Source organism: Canis lupus, chromosome 9, assembly GCF_003254725.2.
Source record: "Canis lupus dingo isolate Sandy chromosome 9, ASM325472v2, whole genome shotgun sequence".
In the NCBI taxonomy this organism is placed as follows: Eukaryota; Metazoa; Chordata; class Mammalia; order Carnivora; family Canidae; genus Canis; species Canis lupus.
Window position 1 is genome coordinate 46855563 of NC_064251.1, and position 23616 is coordinate 46879178.

Below are 23616 nucleotides of genomic sequence, written 5' to 3' on the forward strand. Positions count from 1 at the left end.
CCCAGGTCTGATTGGAAGGCTTCTTGGCCCAGTGGGTTGGGGCAGGAAGAGGAGGGGCTGCGGGACTGAGGAAATGCCTGTTGTCCCAGGTAACCAGAGGAGCTGATGCAGCCACGCATGGGGAACCCTGGCCTCTAGGTCAAAGGGTAGGAGGTCTTTCCCCCCAGCAGCTCCATGGCCAGGCTTCTTCTGCTGCCCACTCACTAGTATCAGCTGGAGAGCAGTGTTCCCCAAACCAGAAAGCACATCCTTCCTGAAGCCAAGATGCATCAACAGGCACCAGCCCCTCCGTTACATCTCCCCAGCTAGCCTAGCTCCCCTTAGCAGCGGGTGAGCCCCTGGAGTTTGAGAGGCCAGAGCTGCTGGGGGCTGGCCATGCCGAGCAGAGTTCAGCTGGAGAGGCAGGAGAGCACTGTGAGGAGGCCCCTGTGCGGCGCTCTTCCGGAGCCATTAGCGCTTGGGAAGACTGGATCCCTTGGCTCTGGAGCCTCAGCCCTGTCAACTTCTGACTTTTCCAGAGTACCCTCATGTCCTCCTCACCCCCAGTGTTCCTGTTTTCCAGTCTTGTTGTTGCTAAATCACAGCTGACATTTTCCTGGCTTGGGACTGAGTCCTCAAGTCTTCAGCCATTCCTTACAGGAAGTAAGGGGAAGAGGATGGGAAGAAAAGTGACCTTTCCAGAGGGAGACACTGGCACAGGAGGGGCAGAACCCAGGGGGCTGGTGCTGGCCCTGACAGCCCCCTGGACAGGCACCTTCCCCTGGGGCACCCTTTCCTTCCCTCCCCACTGTGTCCCCCGCCCAGGAAAGGCCAGCAAAACTTCCTTCCTTCCTCTGAGAAGCACATCTATCTAGGGCAGGCTCATCCCCAGTGGCCACACAATGGCCCTTATCAGCTCTGGAGCCAGGCACAGAGACCCAGTGCACAAGTCTCATACATTTCCTGTTTCCACCCAGCGGGTCAGGGCTGAGCCCAGAGGGGCCATATCCTGACTGGGGCCAGGAGGCAGAACCCTCCCCCTTCCCCTTCCCGGCCTCTCAATCACTGCAGCCCCGCCCTCCCACACCAGGAGGGGCCCCCAACAGGAGGCAGGGTTAGGGATGTGTGAAGACTTAGGGGGGAAGGGGAGAGGTGGGCACAAGGACAAGCAAGCTCCACAAGCAGGTGGGTGGGGGGAACACCTGGGATCCAGTCCCAGGGCTACATGAATCAGAATAACGAGACAGGTATGCTGTTGCTTCGGCTGTTTTTCCACCTCTTCTCTCCCAGTGACCCTGTCAATGCATACATTATTCGTTTTTTGTTTTTGTTTTTTTAAGATTATATCCATTTATTCAGGAGAGACGCAGAGAGAGAGGTAGAGACACAAGCAGAGGGAGAAGCAGACTCCATGCAGGGAGCCTGATGTGGGACTTGATCCCGGGTCTCCAGGATCACGCCCTGGGCCAAAGGCAGGTGCTCAACCGCTGAACCACCCAGGGATCCCAATTATTTGCATTTTACAGACAACCAATACTCCTATGTGGGTAGAGGTATAATTCAGATTCCGATCCAGGTCTTGACCTCGTTCCTGGGTTTCTGGCCCCGCATGAGATCACTGCTGCCTGTGTAACTTTGGATCATGCCTCTCTTCTGAGCTTTGGCTTCCCTGTCTGCCAAATGACAGGTGCGGTGTGGCAGTGCCCATGATGCTTGTGTAGGTGAGAAGTGGGTGAGTGTGGGTGGTCAGGGATCCTCAGGTGTGAGTGTGTTGGGGCAGGGATGGCAATTACATGGAGACCTTGGGGTGGGAGGCTTGGAGAAAAGGTAGCACACAGAAAAAAGACGGTGACGTTTTTGGCTAGCTCGACCTGGGACCAAGGCTCAATACTAAGGTGCAGGAATGTGGGTGAGGAAGCATGAATCAGTGAATGCAGAGCACCTTTTCTGAGAGTTGTCAGTTCCCAGAAACCCATTCTACTTCACAGCAAGCTAACCTAAATGCTTAACAGGTAGCATAGCTGGCTTGCCCCAACTGTGCCAGGGACCCAGAGGGCCGCCATCCTGGGACCTCATCCCATTCCCATCCAGGCAACATGTGCCACTCTCAGACACAGAAAGTCTAGTCTAGATCTACAAGGCCCTCATCTTAGAGTCTAGCAAGGGTCCATCACCATGTGCCATGGAGTTACACACTACCACCACCACCATCACCCCCCATCATGGAGTCACACACAAGCATAAAAGCCATGTTTCTAATTATCCTCCAATACAACAGACACAGAACACAGCCATGGGCCACTAGAAGCCAGGGGAACAGTTCTTCATGGTACACACAGCTCCCAGGGTGGAGTATGGATCACAGAGTGACTAGAATGTCCCTCAGTCTCAGGTGATAGGATAGGCGTGATAGTCACAGAGCAGGTTCCCTGAGGTGTCTTCTCCTGGGAGAAGGGCTGTTGAATCACCAGTGGCTGGAGGCAAGTGGTGAGGGTGGGACTGAGTGCCCACACAGCACGTAGAGAATGCTCTCTGAAGACCCTCAAGGGTAGATTCCCCAAAATATCTAGATTCTGGCTCTCTTCTCTGCCTGCCTCCACTTCTAGGTGTTAGGGCAGTCCAGAGAGAGGCAGGTTTCTAGCCAGTGACTGGAGGCAAGGGTAGGAGCAGATGAGCTCGACTGGGCAAGAAAAACCCTGGAAAAGTCTGTGGCCACAGCTGCCAACACTTCACAAGAGGGCAGGTTAGGGCATGGAGCCTGACCCACCAGCAGAAATGAACTTGGGTCCAATCCTTTGCTCAGGCCCTGGAATTTCCTGGATCAGACTCCACGGGGGCAGGGGTGCTGGCAGGACACTCATCATCCTGCCCACAACCCCTACAAAAGAGCCTGGGTGGAAGGGCCTTTCCATCCTGCCCACTTAGTCTAATTGCTTTTGCTAAAAGCAGGGATCCCAAACCCTCCGCCCATCCCTCAGGGGGACAGGCAATGAGATGGCAAGACTCCTGGAACCCAGGGTTGCTTGTGCCAACCAGTCAATGGAGCCTGTGCAAATATGAGCATCTCCCCCTTCCAGGCAGCCTGAGGCTCGGGATGGCGTGACAAGAATGCAGGCCTGTGCCAGATAGGGCATGTGCCTGGCAGGTCTGCTTGGGCGGGACTGGGAGTGTGTGTGGGGAAAATCAAGAAACGAGCTATAGGCTGGAGGGGTCCTTCCTACATCCAGTGGACTGTCCCAGGTCTTCACTGTTGACAAACTAGCTGGTTTCATTCACATCTCAGCAAGAAAAGCCTGAGTGGCCAATTCTAGAGATCTGGACTAGAGAGAGCAAAGGCGTGTAGCTAGAGCTCCCCCTGGGAGGTGGAGGGTACCTGCTGCCTCTGGGAGCTGGGTCAGGCCCCCAGTGCTCCTGGCAGTGGTAGGCAGAGCTGGCTCCTAGCTTTGGCCTCCGCCCTGGATCCACTCTCATCTGGGCTCAGATATGTGGTTGGGCTTCACTCAGCAGGTCCTCCGCCAAGAAGGAGCTAGGCTGGATCTGCAGGGATAAAACAGATGGTGAGTAGAAGAGGGGAAGAGCAGATTTTCCTGTGTCTCTATCATTCCCCTTTTCCAATGGATGCAGCTCCATGGTATAAGTGGGTCCCTAGGACTGTGGCCCTGGAGAACTGATGAGGTGTTCAAATCCCCTTCCCTCACCAGCATACCTTGAAGGGTTTGCTTATCCCCACCACAGAATGTAGATTGTTGCTATAGTAACAGAGGAGAAACTGGTCCTCAGTCTCAGGGATATCCCTGGTATTGAAGTATACCTGGAGGAGAGGATGGATAAGAATGGGGTCAGCTCCCTGGCCTGGGCCCCATTCAGCTCTCAGCAACAAATTATCCCACCCTCTGTTCCTTCCAAGAGACAGAACAGTGCTCAGGCAAGCCCACATGCTGGAGACAGGGGTTACCTATCTCAGGAAAGGGGGCAGGTACCTGGATCAGCCCATCGCTGAAGGAGACCTGGTTGTCCCCGACCCAGACATAGGACACGTAGTCATTAATGTGGCGCAGCCCCACCTGTGGGAGAGGGGATTGGGCAGTCAGTGGTCTGGGAGGACACGGAACAACAAGGAAAGGATGCCTCAGGCTGGCCATTGTACAGTATGCATCCTCCCCTTCACTGCCAGCCCCTAGGTGGGCAAGGACTTGTGTGGGGGATGAGCATCAGCTCTTCAGTCTCTGTACCCAGCTCCCATGAGCCCTCAGGATGGATAAAACAAAGGGGTATGGCTGATGGACACCATGTCTTGCTCGCCACATCACCTTGTATAGTCCAATCCAGTCCCAGGGGCTGCTGAGAAAGTCTGGGGTCAAGGAGTAGCTGATCAACATGTCGTTCTCCATGGTCCACAGCCCCTCGGGCATCAGGGTGATCGGTGGAACAGACACCAACGGCTTCAGCTACACACAGGGGTGGGAAAGGGGTTGAAATCCCACAGCATCATTCCTTTCCCTGAGACTAACGTTCTTGCCATGCCCTTCCAACACATCAGGGTCAGCGGGGCGGAAAGGGGGCACACAAGGGATTGGGCAGAGAACTCCACCAGGCTGCCCCGAGAAAGTATCAGACCTTGGCTGGCCAGCTGGAAGGAGAAAGGGCCAAAGGCTTGTCAGGGGTGGTTGGCCCTGCCAGGGAGGATGGGGCTGGGGGCCCAGTGGGTAACAAAGCAGAGAGCCAAGTGCTGAGGGGTGAAGGAAGGTAGGAAAGAATGGGGCATTGCTGACAGGTTTAAGATAAAAGAAGCCAGGTAGCTGCTCTAAGGCCCCTATGGTTCCTGACTCAAAGCAGGGAGGGTAGCTCAGGGGAAAATAGCTATAGGCATGCAGACGGACAGACAAACCAGTATTTGAAAAAGTGAAGGCTGAGGGCAGCCAGCAGGTCTCAAAGAAGGTCAATATTGCTTTGGTCATTTGATGGCAAGATGCAAGGATGGAGGGAGCTCCCTTTGCAACCTGATCCAGGTAGATTTAGGACAAATAGAAGGAAGTCCTACTTCACATGGTAGGTAATAAGCATAATGGAACTCATTAGCCCCAAGGGACAGTACCAAGAGGAAATGGAAACCTATTCACAAAGGGTCCGAACATGGTTTTTGACAGAGCCCTCAACAGCTTCTAAGAGCTGGGATACCTGACCTGGGAGGAATGGCAATGGTGTCCTCCTACAAGTCTCCCCTGGGAGATCTGCTGACATTAGAATCCAGGGCTGGGGGGTCTGGGACGTGGCCCAGTGGGTGCTCTGTTAAGGGCCAGGCAGCCTGGAAATTCACCTCCAAGTCAAAGGTGCTGGTGACAGGCTTATGGTCACTGATGCAGTACATCATGTGGCTGACATAGCTCCTCAGAGACAGGCAGAAGTGGGGGACTGGCAGCCTCTGGTTGTGGGGATTGGCTTGGGGCTGCCGCTTCAACCTCCATAGGATGCGGTCGGTCCATGCAGGCTTGCGCTTTTTCTCACTGGGGGTGGAGGAGGAAAAAGAATGTGGAGAAAAGGGTTGGCAGGAGAGCAAGATGGGTTGGCAGGAGAGCAAGATGTACCCCAAACAAGCCTGCTGGAACCCCGAACATCAGGGTCTATTGGTGGCCCCAAGACCCCTGGGCCACAGTGGGAGTGTGGCATGGTAGTAGGTAGGAATCAGAAGCATACTGGCCTTTGTCAGAATCAGTCAGGGCCTTTAGTCAGGTCTACATTTTTATGAGTCAAATTGTGATCTAGAAACATTCCATTTCAAAGCCTTTCTTACTTCTAGAACAAAAACAGCAGTAGACCAAAGAAGCTGAGGCTAGGACTTTGGAGTCAGAGGTAAGCTGGAATTTGGCTTCAATTTCACTAATGGTGAGATCTCAGGAAAAGAAAGGGAAGCACTTCAGGAGGTTCACCATGTGCCTGCCGTCAGTACCACCTGTCCCCCTCTCACAGGTGGAGAAACTGAAACTTAGTGAGGAAAGAACCTTCACAAAGTCACATGGCTACTGAGTGGCGGAGTCAGGATTCAAGACCAGGCAGCATGACCACAGAACACAAGTTCTTAACCACCAAGCTAACCCCTCTTAGGCCTCTGCTTTCTCATCCATAAGATGAAGGTAATAATAGTTACCCCACAGGGTTGCTGACATGATTAAATGAAATAGGGCACATGAAATATTTAGCACAGTACCTGGTACAAAATAAGCTCTCTGCGCTTCGTTCTTTTTTTTTTTTTTTTTTTTTTTTTAAATTTTTTATTTATTTATGATAGTCACAGAGAGAGAGAGCGCGCGCGGCAGAGACACAGGCAGAGGGAGGAACAGGCTCCATGCACCGGGAGCCTGATGTGGGATTCGATCCCGGGTCTCCAGGATCGCGCCCTGGGCCAAAGGCAGGCGCCAAACCGCTGCGCCACCCAGGGATCCCTTCGTTCTTAATAGTCAACTGAGAGATCTCTGGCCTGTTCTTTGCTTAACCAGCTTCACTCACTCAAGAGGCCGTATAGCCCCTGGAGACTGGAGTGCTTTCCTCCCCTAGGTTACTTTTACCCAAGACAGGCAAGTCTCTGACTCCTAACACAGCTATGCCCAGTCAGCTATTGAGGTGTTTTTTAAGACTGGCTGGGCAAGCAGGCTGTGCCCTCCAAGGGGAGACCCCACAATCTGGAATGGCAGTGGAAGCAGTTGCTGTTCTGGGTTCCTCCCCCTTGATTTTAAATGAACCCAGAGTAGTAAATCTTAGTCAGATGGTTCCCCACTTTATTTATTTATTTTTGGTTCCCCACTTTAAAACCTTTCAGGAGTTTTCACTGCCTCCAGAATAAGGCTCAAGTCCCCAAGGATGGCTTTTTTCCTGACACCCTTCCCCTTCTCTATCTCCCCGTACCGTCCCAGACCCGTCCACACCAGTGACTCTCCAGCCTCTGGACCTTTACTCTTGCAGTTTTTGCTGCCTGGAACACCCTTCTTCACAGAGAGAGGCCCAATTCCAATGCTGTCTTTGTCTGAAAGCCGTCTTTGAGCTTTGCTTTCTGCCCTCAAAGCATTTTGTACCAGTGCTTCCCCTATTATGTTATCCAGTGCTGTCGTTTCCTGTTTCCCAGTCTGCAAGTTGGCTAGTGTGAGCTCAGAAGGCAAGCACGGGCTCTCAAGGTCTCCTGCACAGCCTCAGCTTTAGTACAGAGCCTAGCACATAGTAGGCACAACTGCTTGTAGAACCTAAACTAGCGACTCCTGGGTGGTCCAGCGGTTGAGCGTCTCCCTTCAGTTCAGGGTGTGATCCTTGGATCTAGGATCTAGTCCTGCATAGGGCTCCCTGTGGGGAGCCTGCTTCTCTCTCTGTGTCTTTCATGAATAAATAAATCTTTAAAAAAAAAAAAGAAAAAAAAGAACCTAAACTAAAACCCCAAACTCAAATCTCTCTCCTCAAAAAACGCCCATCCAGGGCAGCCCCAGTGGCACAGGGGTTTGGCGCTGCCTGCAGCCTGGGGTGTGATCCTGGAGACCTGGGATGGAGTCCCACATCAGGCTCCCTGCATGGAGCCTGCTTCTCCCTCTGCCTGTGTCTCTGCCTCTCTCTCTCTCTGTCTATGAATAAATAAATAAAATCTTAAAAAAAATAAAACTCTTCAATAACTTTATTTTATATTTTTTTAAGATTTTATTTATTCATGATAGAGAGAGAGAGAGAGAGAGAGAGAGGAGGAGGGAGAAGCAGGCTCCATGCTGGGAGCCCAACGTGGGACTCGATTCCCGGACCCCAGGATCACCCCCTGGGCCAAAGGCAGGGGCTGAACTCTAAGCCACCCAGGGATCCCCTCTTCAATAACTTAAAAAAACAAAAAACAAAAACGCCCATCCAATCCTAATGTATACAGTTTCAGATGCTGATAACCAGTTTGCAATGCTATTTTTCGCCTTCTGTTTTATTCACTTACTGTTTTAAATAAACATTTCCGACATACTGTTGTCCATTCAACAGTAATACAGTCTTCTAGCAACAGAGGCAGAATGATGTCTCGCTGGTAAAGTCTGACTCACACCAGGATTTGGGGGAAGGTTCTGCCCTGTTAATTAAGAGCTATGTGGTTCTGGTTGGTGAACACGTGACTTAGAGTGGTGGGCTCAGAGGGCATGGAAGCTCCTTGCCTTCTCGTCACACCTTGCCCTAGGCACCTTTTCCATATTCCTGTTCCTGAATTATATCATTTTAGAATTAACTGGTAATCTAGTTTAAAGGAGAAAGAGAAAAAGCTACATGCTCATGGGCAAGTGGCTTCACTACTGCCAGCTTCAGCTCCTTCAGCTCTAAGATGGGGTGATAACAGTACTTCCTTCAAAGAGCCATTAAGAGCTTAAACAAATTAGGGTGTGTCAAGGGAGTGGTCAAGAATCACTAACTGGCTCAGGCTCCTCGTGTTGTCTGAACCTTCCACTCTTCTGAGGAATGCTCAGAGCTATTCTGCAGAGTGCTATTTCCACCCCAGACATGACAGACACAGAATCTCCGAACCCACGTATCTGGCAATGCTTAAACTTGGGAATGAACCACACAAAGTACCACTCTCCCTTTCAAAGCATTGCCCCACCCCAACTTCCCTATTATGGTGACTTGTTGTCACTTCAGGATCCTCCTTAAGTCCTGACCACTGCCTGTCTTTCCTTCCTCCTTTTCCAGGGCCTGCCCAGGCTTATCACTGGGCACCTGTATGCTTCAGTCTTTCTTTTTTAAAAAAATATTTTATTTATTTATTCATGAGAGACACAGAGAGAGAGGCAGAGACATAGGCAGAGGGAGAAGCAGGCTCGATGTGGGACTTGATCCCAGGACCCTGAGATCACTCCTCAGATCACCCTGAGGCAAAGGCAGGCACTCAACCACTGAGCCATCCAGGTATCCTGCTTCAGTCTTTCAATGAAGATTTACTGAGCCCTTATTATGTGCCGGGCAACTGGGCATCTGAAAAATGGGACTGACAAGGTCCTCAAGGACCTTTGTCTGAAACAAAGTTAAATGTGTACAAATTGGGGCACCTGGCTTGCTCATTCAGTAGAGCATGAGACTCTCAATCTCAGGGTTGTGAGTTCAAGGCTCATTTTGGGCATGGAGCCTACTTATAAGTAAATAAGTGAATAAATGTGTACAAATTAAATATTACATATATTCCCCCAATTCTCCATTTCTTTCTTTCTAAGATTTATTTATTTATTGGAGAGAGAGAGAGCGTGCACGTGTGCACACAAGTGGGGAGGGGCAGAAAGAGAAAGAAACTCAAGCAGAGTGTTCGCTGAGCATAGAGCCTGATGGAGGTCTTGATTCCACGACCCTGAGATCACAACCAGAGCTGAAACCAAGAGTTGGATGCTTAACCGACTAAACCCCGCCTCCACCGAAGGGCTCTCCCGTGCCCAGTTCTTCATTTCTAATAATAATTGCAAAACATAGGGTCTTCCTGTGATAGGTGTCTAATGGCCTAGTCCTAATCCTCTCAGCACTCACTGGTAGTATATTATAGGTCACGTTCTCCTCTATTTACAAGACACTGAAGTTCAGAGGTCACTCTGTCCAGGCAGAAGTTAGATGCTTGCCCAGGTCTATGAAGTCCGTGCTCCTTCCACTGCACTCCACTGGCCAATTCCCAGCAGCCAGAACTGTCTCATAGTCTTACCAGAACTGGACCTCACTTAGGCTTTTTGGCTGAATGGTTGTGATTGAGTACAAGAATTGTTTCTGGAGATTAGTATGTCCTTACTTTAGAAAAACTAAAACCAACTAGCTCTGCAAATTTCTCTAGAGCCTAGAAAATTGAGGCAATTTGCTGATCCCAAAGTAATGATGTGTTCCATTTCTGGGTCTGAAATGAAACTTTTCCCTTCAGCTCCGTATAGTTGGCTTCTAAGTATCTCCCTGAACTCTGGACATGAATCTTGACTAGATTGATCCTAATACCCTCGGCTCGTTGCCTAGTGGAAGAGGCTGACCAAGCTCGTGATGACTTAACAAAACCTTATAGCAATCCTTGACTTTAACAGGATTTCCCACTTGGGCCCTTTCATCTTCTCCTATATGGAGCTGACATTTCGGCTCATGGATATTGCCATGGCTGGGCAAAGCCACGTGTGTACCATGCCCTGCACACAACTCACTCACAGTCACTTTGTACAGTTGGTCAGGCTCTTCTCAAGGTATCTTTCATCAGTGCTGTTGACTGACCAGAATGCTGCCCTTCTTTCTGCCAAACTATGCTGTTTCCTTGACAGTAGCTCTGATTGACTCCTGGCTTCAGGTGCCTACTTCCTTACTATTCATTCAACCTCCTTCAGTACTTTCAGAGTTCTAGAACCTTCTAATGGTCAACTCCTGGACTTGACAGTGCTTATTTGGATCTCTTGCTGTGGATGGATCCCTCTAATAGACTGGCTCTACCCTCCCCCCTTTTAAAAAAGATTTATTTATTTATTCATGAGAGACACATACAGAGGCAGAGACATAGGTAGAGGGAGAAGCAGGCTCCCCACAGGGAGTCCGATGTGGGACTTGATCCCAGATCCCAGGATCACGCCGAGCCGAAGGCAGACGCTCAACCGCTGAGCCATCCAGGCATCCCATAGACTGGCTGTCCCTTAAATACTTTATCTTTTCCTTTTGTCCTCTCAGGCTCCCAAAAGACAATAAGCCAGGCACTATGCTATATACCAGAGATGGTCATAAATCAGATGCAGTCTCTTCAGGTATTTGTAGTACAGCAGGAAAAGCACAGTGACTTAAAAGCAACACTGAAAGCATGGTGTGTGCAAGGCTTTCAGGCAGCATACAGCCAGGAGAGAACTCTCAGTGAGATGGAGAAGGGTTAGGGAAGTCTTTCTAACAGCGACGATGTCTGAACTGGATTTTCGAGGATGAATAACAGTCTGGTCACACAGGCATGGTAAGTGCTCAGTAATGTCAATCACGATGTGGACTGTATCTATTATATGGAATTAAGTATCTGACTCCTCTTTAGCAAGCCTCTGCTATTCCAATCCTGCCTTCCTTTTTGCTGCTGCTGGCAAGACTCGCTGTGAATTTGGAGGTACTATGGGCTAGATGGAAGCACTGTGGGGCAGAGTTCAGAGTCAGGTCTTAGCTCCAGCTCCACCACTACTAGCTAAGCCTCCTGGGGAAGTCCTTTGAAGTCTTTTAACATCTCTGAGCCTCTGTATCCAAACTCAGTACCTGCTGCATACAGCCTAGCCTACACTCAGCTGTCTGTAAGGACTTCCAGTCTCCTGGTAGTTTCCCTACCATACCTGGGGGTAGGGGCAAAGGGACCCCTGGCCACATGGCCTGCCAGCAGCTTTCTTCGTGCTATCAAGTGAGGATTTAAAGTCCACTGGTAGAGGGCAGCCCGGGTGGCTCAGCGGTTTAGCGCCACCTTCAGTCGAGGGCCTGATCCTGCGGACCCAGGATCGAGTCCCACATCGGGCTCCCTGCATGGAGCCTGCTTCTCCCTCTGCCTGTGTCTCCACCTCTCTCTGTCTCTCATGAATAAATAAATAAATCTTTAAAAAAAAATAATAATGTCCACTGGTAGAAAGTCCCAGCCACCAAGGCCCAGGCCCATCCTATTGAGGTCTCACAATTTCCATGATAGCTCTCATTTTCAATGGATGGCTGGGAGTTTGGCAGTCTCCTTGAAGCTGTGGCCTCAGGCCAGCTGGCCAGCTAGAACCTGCCCTCTTACCTCCTTTCTGGCCTGCCTCTGTTGCCTAGGCTAGACTGTTTTCAGTGTTCATAGCCTCTTCTTGAGTGCATTGCCCAGGCCATGACCCCACCAAGTCTTGCTCTACAGTCCTGAAATGCCTCACCCCCTCTTCCTTCCTTGGAGGGGACACTGGCTCTGCCATACCACTTCTAGCACAGGGCCATCAGTTCTACCTCTCACCCTGGCCTGGCTGGGGAGATACTTATTCACTCCCTCAATTCTAGAGGCACTGCCCTGGAGGCACCTCCTGCCTCCCTCATAAGACAGTTCTGCGAAGAGGATGGGGCACCTGGGTGGCTCAGTTGGTTGGGTGTCTGCCCACTGCTTGGGTCGTGATCCTGGGGGCCTGGGATTGAGCCCCATGTGGGCTCCCTGCACAGTGGGGAATCTAATTATCCCTCTCCTTACCCCTTATTCCTGCTTGTGCTCTCTTAAAAAAAAACAAAAAAAAAACAAAAAAAAACACCAGCTCTAAGAGGAATAAATGAAGGAGCTGCTCCAGGTGAAACAAAAACCCTATAACATGGAAAGGGTTCTTCTTTTTCTTCGAAGAGAAGAGAATCCTTGCCAAATTGGAACAGGAACTTCATGCTGGAGCCGCTCTTGACCCTCTGCCTAAGCTTAAAGTTTCGGTGGTTACCTGGCCCCTTCTCGGCTTTTTAGAAAGGTTTTTAGTAAAACTACCACCTGAAGACATGAATCTAGCAACAGCAGTTGTCACAGTGCTTACCAGGTGCCAGGCACTGGGCTAAGCACACATAAGGTCTCATTCACTCCTCAACCTCATGAAGGTGGGTGCTTCTATCATCCCCATCTTATAGATGATAAAACTGAGGCTTAAGGACATGTAGCTGATGAGGACATGTAGCTGATGAGGGTCAGAGCTGTATCTCTAATTACTAGATGTACTGTCTCTATTTTGTTCCCTGTAAACTCCTCCATTGACAACTACTGCTTCATCTTCCTAAGTAGTACCTGATCCACTCACAGCTGGGGCAGGGGTACCTGATAGCAGTAGCTGGTTGAGCCAAGATTTCTGTCCCTGTCCGGAAAGGACCAGAAAGCCAGGGGGAGTGGAGGCAAGGGTTCCCAAAATGCTGAAATGCAGTCCCCCCCAAGTGAGGAATCAGCTGCTTCACCACCACCCCTACCTTGCCACCACCTTCCTGCTCTCTGATGACAATCTAGGACAACTCCCACAGTCACCACCTCATTAGGTGGGTGGGAGGTGCCACTCCTGAGGTGATGGCTGGATCTATTCCTGCTTCCCTAACACTTCTATTCTGAGGCAGCTCCTTCTGCCACACAATTTGACTTCCCAGGCCTCTTGGCCCCTCATTTTCTCCTCATAGGCTAATTCCAAATCTGTGACAGGCTGATCCTCTAAAGGTGGAGCCCCCTCACCTGGTGTCATAATTGTTGGAGTTCTTATCAAACTTGTAGGTGGGTGGAAAGAGCAGGGGGCCCTCCTGGAATTGCCGGAGCAGTGGATCGTGTCTCTTGGCGATGCTGAGCTGGAGAGAAAGGCACAGTCTCATCTCCTAGTAGTCCTGACCCAATGGCCCAGTACACACTCCATTCAAGGGCTCAGCACATGCCATCATGGTAGGCCAAGAGTCAAGCAATACCACTTCACTTCCTCACTGCTTCAGTGACAGCCTCAGCAGCCCTTTCCATTCCACCACCATCCCCTGGAAAGCAGCCGAATCCTTTTGCAAACATTATCCCATAGTCCTAGGGGAGGCAACTGCCTACTATTTCCCAGTCCTTGGACTATAGGAACCAGGCTTTGAATTCCGTCTGGGAGCCATTAGCAAACGTTATCAGAGGGGAGGCTGGAGTAGCCAGGGTCCCCTTGCAAAGGGATGGTATCTCATCTTCCAGGAGGCAAGCAAGCCTGGGGATGGAAAAGACGACAGGGATACAAGCGAGTTGGTGCTGGGTACAGGACCACAGCAAGCTGAAGCCCTTGCTTGCGTTCCCTATCTTAATGCACACCCACCAGCTCCCCCAGGTGAAGACCAGGCCCCTAGGGTGCAAAGCCCTGTTAAACTCCTCCCTGCCTGAGAACGAGGACTTCAAAGGCTTGGAAACGGAGAGCAGGTGCTCAGGAACCTGAGAAGTGGCCCCCCACATTTGATGTTAAATTTCCACAATGGGCCCAGATCACCCGTCTGGACCCTTCCCTCACTTGATACCTGATCCTTCTCCCACAGGTCACTGTAGCACCCATTTTTTATGGATTCCCGAACAAAATGCAGCCCAAAGTCCTCAATCCGAAAGTTCATGTCTCCAAACCAGAGAATGAGGCTGCAGAGAGAAAAAGCAGCTGAGGGTTGTAATGAGGGCAGAAAAGGGAGGAGCAGCAGGCCTCAAGCCTGCTTACTCCTCCAGCGCAGAGCTCAAGGGGCAGGTGAGACGATGGAAGCTGGGAGAGGAGCCAGTGACAGTGATGACATGGAATGGGCCCTACTGAACTATTCTCAAGGCTGCTTTCCTGCCATTTAAGCCAAAAAGACCAGCCCCCAAGGGCAAGTAACAAATACAGAGTAAGCTCTTGCCCTCCCTCCCCCTCCCTCAATAGGCCACAAGGCAAGGCTGAGAACCAGCTCCCTGGGGGTGACCTCAGGAACCACGGGGTTCTCAATCTAGTATGTTGATAAGTGTACAAGTTCCTAGGCAGGTCATAGGGGTCAGGAAAAGGGAAGGGGTCCTAGACCCCAGGCAGGTAAAGCTGGACAGGAAAGCAGATGGGGCATCAGAGAAGAGGCTGAGAAAGGCCTGGAGTGGAACACAGGCTGCCTGAGGAGAATGCTAGCCTGGGCTGGTGTAGGGACGAGGGCAGGGGCAACACTTCACAAGTGCATGCTCACTCATGGTCCAGGATGTTAGGGATATCCTGTTCTTCAAAATTCTGCATCTCCAAGATCCGGTCAAAGTGCTCCAGCCTCTGGTCATTGTTGGCCATATGGGGGGGCAGGTGGCAGTTGATGATGCTGATATAGTAGCCATAAAGCTTCATGCAGATGTTTACACCTCCTTTGTTCCCCTGGTAGGACAAGTGGGCAGACGGGCAAGAAGTTGCTCTGAGACATACCTCCCCTTTCCCATCCCAAGCCTAAGCTGAGATGGTCTCAGCCTGCCATAGGATCTCTAGGGCTAGATACTCAGCTCCCTGGAGTGACCTCTCCATCTAAGAGCCCAGCTCACCCAGCCTGAGGCCTCTGGGGTGCTAAGCTCCCAGAGGCAGGAGAGCAGGTATGAGGGGCACTGGTCTGGAAGAGTGCTAAGGTTCATTTCACCCCCCTTTTCCATTTGTTTGCCCCAAAAGCATCCAGTCCTCCCCAGCCCAGTGGCAGAAGGCCTCCCAGCTCATGACTCAGAAAACTCAGTCCTTACCCAGTACCCGAAGAGGCCAGTGGGGGTGGATTTAGTAGAGAGGATCTGGACAAAGGGCAAATGATGATGCTTGGCAAAGAACAGTAAGAGGAGCCCCTGCATGCGGACACTGGACACCTACAGCATAGAGGGGACAATGGTCATTCATTTCCCTGCTCAGGCTGAGCAAGTCCTCATCCAGCCCTGAGGTCAATGGTATCTCAGCTTCAGGCTCAGAGTTTTACTCCCCTGAACTGCCAAATGATGTATTCTGAGAGCTAAGCAAATTCCAGTTTCTGTTCCTAGGCTTGGGTGGAAGGCAGAGAAGACAAGGCTGCCAGGGTACCCTGCCATCAGGAGAGCACTGACTCTTCAGTCCCGGTACCATGCAGCCTAGGGACTCCTCTCTCCATGTTCTTTTTTTTTTTTTTTTTAAAGATTTTATTTATTTATTCATGATAGACATAGAAAGAGAGAGAGGGGGCAGAGACACAAGCGGAACGAGAAGCAGGCTTCATGCCGGGAGCCTGATGTGGGACTCTCGATCCCGGGGCTCCAGGATCATGCCCTGGGCCAAAGGCAGGCACTAAACCGCTGAGCCACCCAGGGATCCCCCTCTCTCCATGTTCTATGTGTCCTCTGGGCACTCCAGCTGCCACCCCTGTGGGCCAGGGCCTCTAAGAGGAAAGGCCTATGGTAAGATAGTGGCTAAGGGCACTGGCTTTTAAGTTATCCAGATCTGGGTTCAAATCCCACGTGGCGGGGCGCCTGAGTGGCTCAGTGGTTGAGGCCTGCCTTTGGCTCAGGGCATGATCCCAGATTCCTGGGTTTGAGTCCCACATCAGGCTCCTTGCATGGAGCCTGCTTCTCCCTCTGCCTGTGTCTCTGCCTCTCTCTCTCTCTCTCTCTCTGTGTCTCTCATGAATAAATAAATAAAATCTTAAAAAAAAAAAAATCCCATGTGGGCTCTTAGTATGTGATCTTGGGCCAAGTCTCAGTCGATTTTCTCATTGATAAAGCAAGACTCTATCTCATCTATCTCATAGATGCTGGAAAGATTAACTGGCAGCTATTATTTCCTGGTTTAAGGTTTTAAAATATATTTTTTTAGTAATCTCTGCACCCAATGTAGGGCTTGAACTCATGACCCCAAGATCAAGAGTTGAATGCTCTTCCAATTGAGTCAGCCAGGAGCCCCTGGTTTAAAGATTTAAAAAAAAAAATAAATGCAGGGAGTGGCGCCTGGCTGGCTCAGTTGGTAGAGCACATGACTCTTCATCTCAGCCCCGTGAGTTCAAGCCCCACGTTGGGCATGGAGCCTACTTAAAAAAAAAAAAAAAAGTAAATTCAGGGAAAGAACATGAAAGAGCCTTCTAGGGTGCTAGAAATATTCTGTACCTTGACTTGACTAGTAGTAACATCAAAGCATATGCACATAACAATCCATCAAAAATACATCTAATTTCTGCATTTATCATAACTCAGTGGGAGAAAATTGAGAAAATGCTCCCCCAAATAATTATACACTGTGGGTAGTTGGATTTCCACAAAGGCAATAAAGAGGCAATGAGATGGGCAGCCTGGAATAATAGTGAAAGGGAATAGAAGGGAAGGGAGAAGAAATGGGTAGGAAATATCAGAAAAGGAGACAGAACATGAAGACTCCTAACTCTGGGAAAGGAACTAGGGGTGGTGGAAGGGGAGGAGGGCAGGGGGCGGGGGTGAATGGGTGACGGGCACTGAGGGGGGCACTTGACAGGATGAGCACTGGGCGTTATTCTGTATGTTGGCAAATTGAACACCAATAAAAAAAAATTATTATTAAAAAAAAAAAAAAAAAAAAGATGGGCAGCTTGAGTGGCTTGGGGGTTTAGCGCCGCCTTCAGCCCAGGGTGTGATCCTGGGGTCCCGTGATCGAGTCCCACGTCAGGCTCCCTGCATAGAGCCTGTTTCTCCCTCTGCCCTATCTCTGCCTCTCTCTCTCTCTCTCTGTGTCTCTCATGAATAAATAAATACAATCTTAAAAAAAAAAAAAAGAGGCAATGAGAGCAAGCACAGTGGACATGTGTTTGCAGACTGGGGAGAATAGTACAGAAATCCTTCATATTGCCAACCTTGTTAGGAACCATCATCCCTGTTCTGCAGACGGAAAGCTGAGGCTGAAGGAGACTAAGGAACCAGGAGGACTACTCAGATAACAATGTTAGAGGTCCAGGATCCCTACAATCCCTGCTGTCTGTGAGGTGGAATGGGAAAGGGCCATAGCCAGTGACCTCTCTCTGAGCTTCAGGCTGTCTACACCTACCACCCGAGTAGCTGTTTCCGGAGAATGAGGTGCAGAGGCCAAGGAGGAAATCCCCGGGTGGGGAGCATGTACTGGGGCCTTCCAGGAATTATGAAACTTGATCCCACAGGCCAGGAGCTCTGGCACAGTGGAGGAGTCAAAGCAGGGGGAACCCCAAGCCCAAGACTGAGTGAGGGAGGCGTGAGAACCTAGGATTGGGTAGAGGTTGCTACTAATGTGTCTCCAACCCCACCCTTCAGCCCCATCTTGGTGTCTCTTGTTCACAAGCATATATGACAACAGAACTGACTCCTAAGGAACTGCTAGAGATCCAGGAAGAGCTTTTTTTTTTTTTTTTTTTAAAGTTTTTTTTATTTATTTATGATAGTCACACAGAGAGAGAGAGAAAGAGAGGCAGAGACATAGGCAGAGGGAGAAGCAGGCTCCATGCACCGGGAACCCGATGTGGGATTCGATCCCGGGTCTCCAGGATCGTGCCCTGGGCCAAAGGCAGGCACTAAACCGCTGCGCCACCCAGGGATCCCTAGGAAGAGCTTTTAAGCTTAATCCTAACCCACAGAGCAAGTCTGGGCCACTAGGACCCAGCACAAAGGTACCAGTCCACTTTGTAAAGGAGTAAGGCTGGGGTTAGGAGAGGGAGGCAGGAAAGCCTCAGACTGGGAGAAAGGGTGGGGCTGTGGGGAAAGGCAGGAGACTTGCAGGGGAAGTTCTGTTAGAGGAAGTGAAGTAGGAGGAGCTAAGGAAGGGCCTAAGGGGAGGCAGCTAGGGGCCCTGGAGCCAGCAAAGGGGGTCAGGCCCAGGCTTCTCAATCTCTAACTGGCAAAAACTTCTGCCAGAGGAACAGGCTGCAAGTGGGGCTCACCCCTTCACCTCAACTCTTGGCTGGGGGAAGGAGGGTCACCCATCTGCTTTGGGTGCCAGGCCCTCAAGCAGGCCTCCCAAACATGGGAGGCCACATGGGTAGAATGGGTTGTGTCCCTGCCACAAGCTGAGCTAATTTCCTTGGCTTGATTCCAGTCTACCAATCCCTTAACAGTAAGCCGAGGTCCAAGGAGGCCTCCGGTCTTGGGAAGAAAGTGGGTGGTGAGAGAAGTGGTTCTGCCCTCTTGGAGGATCTAGCTTCCACATCTGTAGCAAGAGGCCTGAGCTTCATCTGGGGCTTGGGGACTGGCTTTTTCAGCCTCAGCAGGACAAAGCTTGTATTCCCTCCTCCTGGCTCTGCCCTTGAGAGGACTCACCCTTAGGCAAACTGGGGTAAGAGAATTAATTCTGAAGAAATATAGTCACCCAGAAAGGGATTAGAGGAATTCTGGTTATTTCCAAGAAATAATGCACAGAGTTCTTTAAATGGGAGTATGCTTCATGCCTCAGCTGTGAAGGACATAAAGGTGAAGATCTAGCAATCTAGAGCCTTCCTATGGTCTACTTCCCCCAAAGAATACTGGCCCTTCAGACTGAGAACTATTTTCCTCCCCATCCTTCTCTCCTCTCCTAACCTCTGGGCCCCTGAGAATTTGAGGTACATGTCTCCTGTGATCAGAGGATACCCTCTGATACCAACAAGCTAGCCATGGGATACCTGTCAGCCTCAGAGCTCCCCAGTATAGCAACAAAGTATAGTAGTTAAGAACATGGGTTATGGGGCGCCTGGGTGGCTCAGTCGGTTAAGCATCTGCCTTAGGCTCAGGTCATGGTCCCTAGGTCCTAGGATCGAACCTAGTGTCAATGCCCTGCTCAGTGGAGAATCTTCTTCTCTCTCTGCCCCTCCCCCTTGCTCTTGCTCATGCTGTCTCTCTCAAATGAATAAATGGAAAATCTTTTTAAAAAATTAAAAATTAAAAAAAAATAAAAAATTGAAAACTTTTTAAAAAAGATTTTATTTATTTATTCATGAGAGATAGAGACAGAAACAGAGACATAGGCAGAGGGAGAAGCAGGCCCCATGCAGGGAGCCCGACGTGGGACTCGATCCCAGGACTCCGGGAATATTGCCCTGAGCCAGAAGGCAGACGGCCAACCACTGAGCCACTCAGGCATCCCCAAAATTGAAAATTAACTCCATGCTAATACAGTAAAGAAAAAAAAAAAAAAGAAGAACATAGGTTATGAAGTTTGAAAAATCTAGAGTCAAATCCCAGATAGCCTGTATGGCCTTTGAGTCTTGGTTTCATCTGCAAAATACCCACATTTCAAGAGAGTTAAGAGTGCTTAAAAATGTACATAAAGAGCTTATTTACAATGCTTACTGCCAAATAAGCACTCAATAAATGTTATCAGTTATTATTATACTCCGGGATTTCAGTCTGGGCATGTGAGTAGATTGGAGGCTGCGGTGGATAGGCACAAGTGTAAATAAGCCCTGCTGTGCTTCCCCCAGGATTCTCTCAACCTGAAAAATGACAAAGTGTTAAATGAACCCCTGGGGTCCCAGCTCAGCTCCACTGCACTAGAAAGACCCAAGGCAGGCAGGAGCCCCTGGCAGCCACGTGCAATTGAGCTTTAAGCCTTTAAATAAATGGAAACAGCATGAAAGCCTGAGTGGAAGATTGGAGAACTGGGGGTTAATGACAAGAGGTGAAACACATTTCCCACTGCCCATGAACTTGTTAGTTACCTTGACGAAGCTCAGAGGGGAAAGCACATCCATGAAGAAACTGCTCCATGGGTCTTCAAAGGCAGTGTCAGAAAGGAGGCTCATGATCCCACAGTTCATTTCCTGCAAACTGCCCATCCCAGGTCAGAGGCTCTCCCCTGGCCTGGAGAGTAGGTCCTCTGCCACAGACATTTAGTACTGTCCTCAGCACTTTGAAACTTTGGCTATTCACGGCCGTGATCTCTCCCTCCCCTGGCTGTTGATTGCCAACCCCTTGCCATTACTGACTCAGGACAAGACATACTGACTAGTCCTGATGCAGGCTGAAAGCTCCCAACCTTAAGACTCCACAGTGAGGGAGGACAGGCTACAGTAGTACCCCATGGGGACAACTTTGGACTAGTCGGGCTTACCTATTTCAGAAATGGAAATGGGTGAAGGGGCACTGCAGATACCTACCCAATGACATACATGTCCAGATTCAGATTGTCTTTGTTCAGCTGAAGAAGATCACTGAGGTCTAGAGGAGGTGCTGCAGAGGCCACGTTCCATGTCACAACTTGTATGCTGTGGAAGGGATGCCAAGGGAAGTTGTGGAGGGGGGAGGAGCTTACCAAGTAATAAACAGGGGGAGAGGCCTGCTAATGGCTGCACCACAATTCACTGCAACTATAATGGGAAACACGAGTTTGTGTACCTGGTGGGAATAGGGGCACTGAACTACAAGCCCTTCATCCTCACTTTGTTTCTGAAGCAGGACATTTCCACCCTGTTTTAGCTCCTCCATGCAGGCTCATAACTGCCCACACCTTGGCAGCACTGGTACTGCTGACATTAGGAAAGTTGCCAAAGTGGGTGCAAAAGTTTCGGGGTCAGGTGAGAGAAGGGATAGGGATGGGGATGGGGCGGGTAGTCAGGAATTTAGTAATTCCACCAGTCATTCACACCTCAGGGCTCCTAAGACCACCAGAAAGATTCTGGAAGTTCAGTTTTCACCTTGTAAGAGGCCTCAGCACTACAAGACAGGAGAACTTCAAAAATAAAGATAAGACAATCATATCCCCCTTCTCTCCTCTTCCTAGCAGGTTCCTGGAGCATAGCCAAGTCTGCCAAGTATTTCAGGGAACCCAAGGAGAAGACTCTAAATAAGAGGGTTCTCAACATCTCCCTCAAGAGTCTACCCCCTTTTGGGAAAAATCATCAGTTGGATAACATCCTCAACCTTGGCTTCATATAAGCCTTAGGGAAGCAAAAGAACTAGATCAGCAGCTCTCAGTAACAATGGATCCCATCAGAGGCTCAGAGGAAGGACATTTACAGATCTCTTTAATTGAATAGTTACAGCAACACTCCCAAGAAAGCCCCAGAGTCAGCGGAGTACACAGCAGTCAGGGGCTACAAAACCTGCAGAGACCAAGGAGCCACCAAGCCTTAGGGGAGTCCTAGGTACACAATGAGGAGGAGGACCTGCAGTAGTGGAAAACCTAGAATGGGTGAGGGTACAGGGGGTTGAGAGAGGCAGGAGAACAGGGCAGCGTGTCCAGAACATCTCTTTTCCACCAGATCCTGTTCTTAGAGGTCCATGCTTTAAAAAGCACAACTTGAAATTCTTGGCCAGCTTAAAACAACTTCCCCTTAAAACAACTGCCCCTCCCAGTGAACATCAACAAAACAATACACAAACCACCTTCGGAGGCGTTTGGCCAGAGATTCTGCACTTCGTTTGTTTACGATCTCCCCCTGCTGTCCAACGCAGGATTAAGGAAAGTAGCCCTTTTAGTCCTAGGCTCTTCGGTTTTCCCAGAGACTAAGTGAATGGAGAGTCAAAGTCGGGATTTCTTGCCCTCACTCTCTGATCCGACGATTAGCAGCAAATCCTTACATTGTGACCTGCACTAAGTTGGTGATTAGCGTTGTCCTTCGTTAAAGAACAAGCATGGGACCAGGCTATATCACTGCACTAAAGGATCTTATCTAAACCCGATTTCGGATTTTGGGAGGTCAAAACCGGATCAGGCAGACCCGTGATGTATGTGCTGACCAAAAGAATACAATTTCTATTCTAGAGCTGAGAGGAGACTGCCTTGTTATGTCTTTAACCTCAAACAGCCCAATACCGCTCCCTCCGCCAGAAGCCGACCGAAACACCTGCTTGGGGCGCCCAAATAGGAACGCGGTCGGTGGCCGGAGTCTGGAGGGAGCGCGGGGCTTGGGCCCCAAACACCCCCTCGACACTGGCTTGGGAGAACCGCGAAGGGTCTGTGAACTAGAACCAGCCCTGTAGGCGCGGTCTCTCTCCCAGTCTGGTTCTGCCCCAGAGCCGCAGCCCTGAGAGGGAAGGAGACAGCGATGCCCCTCGGAGCAGGTCGGCTTGCCGGCAGCCGCCTTCCTCACCTGAGCCTCTTGCCTCTTGGTTCGGTCGGCTTCCCTGGGTTCAGGGCCGCCATGGTCCCCACGCCGCGGCCCCGCCGGCTCGTGTCTCCCCCCAGCTGCTCCCGGCCCGATCCACCTCCCTCCGGCGGCAGGTCCCGGCTAGCTCCCTCGCACCCGATTGTTTTCCTTCCGGATTCTGATCCGCCGCCTCGGCTTCCGTAAGGGGCGGGGCTTAGGGGCACGAAGGGCTCTGGGTGGTGCGGCCTGGGGGAAGAGGCGGGACTCTCCAACCAGCGCGAAACGCTGAGAGGAAAGAGCCTTAGGGGATCCGGGATGTAGAGGAGGCGCGTCTCGGTGTCGGCAGCGCCCGACGCAACACTGCCCCGCCCGGAGCGCGGCGGCGCGGCGGCGGGCTCGTCCGTCAGCCCCGCGGCTCCCAGGGTGCCCCGCGCGAGGCCGGCAGGGGCAGTGCTCCCGCGGAAGCCGCAGCCCGGGCCGCACGCGCAGCCTGGTCCCGGCCCGTTCCGCTGGTGTCGAATGAGGTCTCCGACCTCGGCGCTGTGCCCCTCCAGGTTCCCAACGCCTCGGGGTCCAATGGGTGAAGGGTGAGGGTGGTGCCGGCCCAGCCACTGTCCTGCCTGTAAACCCTCATCTACAGGTAATCGCTCTCGTGTCGGTCATTGAGCTCCTCCATCCTTACTTCTCCCCCTCTCCTTAAAGTGCTTTTCGCTTTTCAAACTCATTACCTATTACACGTTAGACGTAGGGAGTTCCTGGACACTTAGAAAATTAGCCACCAAAGAATGAGAAATAAATCACTGCCTCTATTTGATGAATAGAAGTGAAGATTACTTTGCCACAGGTTAACTAAGATTTTCTTCAAATAACTGGTTCTTAATCTTTTTGTGGGGTGGGGAGGGCGGTGCATGGGATCCTTTGGGGATCTGATGAGAGCCATGACTCTCCCTCGAAAAATGCACACACAGTTTTACAAACAAGTTTTAATGAGGTTCACAGACCTGGAAGCCAGGGTAAGAACTCTTTTAAATAAATGTTTTGCTTGGTAGGATAGCAAAAAAGAGGGAGATGTGAAGACTAGGGGAGACAAAAGCAAAAAGGAAATCTGCCAATAGAAAATGGCCGAATTCCTTTCAGATATGGATGTCTGCATAAGTAAAACGACAAGGGGATGTTTTAATTTATAGAAACTGACCTGTAAAAAAATTTGGG

The 23616-nt window shown here is 50.6% G+C and overlaps 1 protein-coding gene across 5 annotated transcripts; it reads right to left on the reverse strand.

Annotated features, from left to right (window-relative positions):
- Window positions 1-2220: 2220 nt before the first annotated feature.
- INPP5K (inositol polyphosphate-5-phosphatase K) lies at window positions 2221-22658 on the reverse strand. 5 transcript variants are annotated; one of them, XR_003147082.3, is made up of 13 exons: window positions 22408-22658; window positions 20473-20580; window positions 20035-20143; window positions 15137-15253; window positions 14611-14786; window positions 13936-14047; window positions 13142-13251; window positions 5297-5483; window positions 4290-4427; window positions 3960-4043; window positions 3686-3790; window positions 3353-3516; window positions 2221-2453 (listed from the first exon to the last, which is right to left on the reverse strand). XR_003147082.3 is itself a non-coding variant. In XM_025476170.3 (12 exons), exons 1-12 carry the CDS (start codon window positions 22458-22460, stop codon window positions 3457-3459), a joined length of 1359 nt encoding a protein of 452 aa, XP_025331955.1. In that variant the 5' UTR covers window positions 22461-22658; the 3' UTR covers window positions 2221-3456. The 5 variants fall into 5 exon arrangements, 4 of the variants coding, with proteins under 4 accessions (XP_025331955.1, XP_025331958.1, XP_025331957.1 ...); XM_025476170.3 differs by having other exon boundaries at window positions 2221-3516; XM_025476173.3 differs by having other exon boundaries at window positions 2221-3516; window positions 20035-20136; window positions 22408-22423.
- Window positions 22659-23616: the final 958 nt, after the last annotated feature.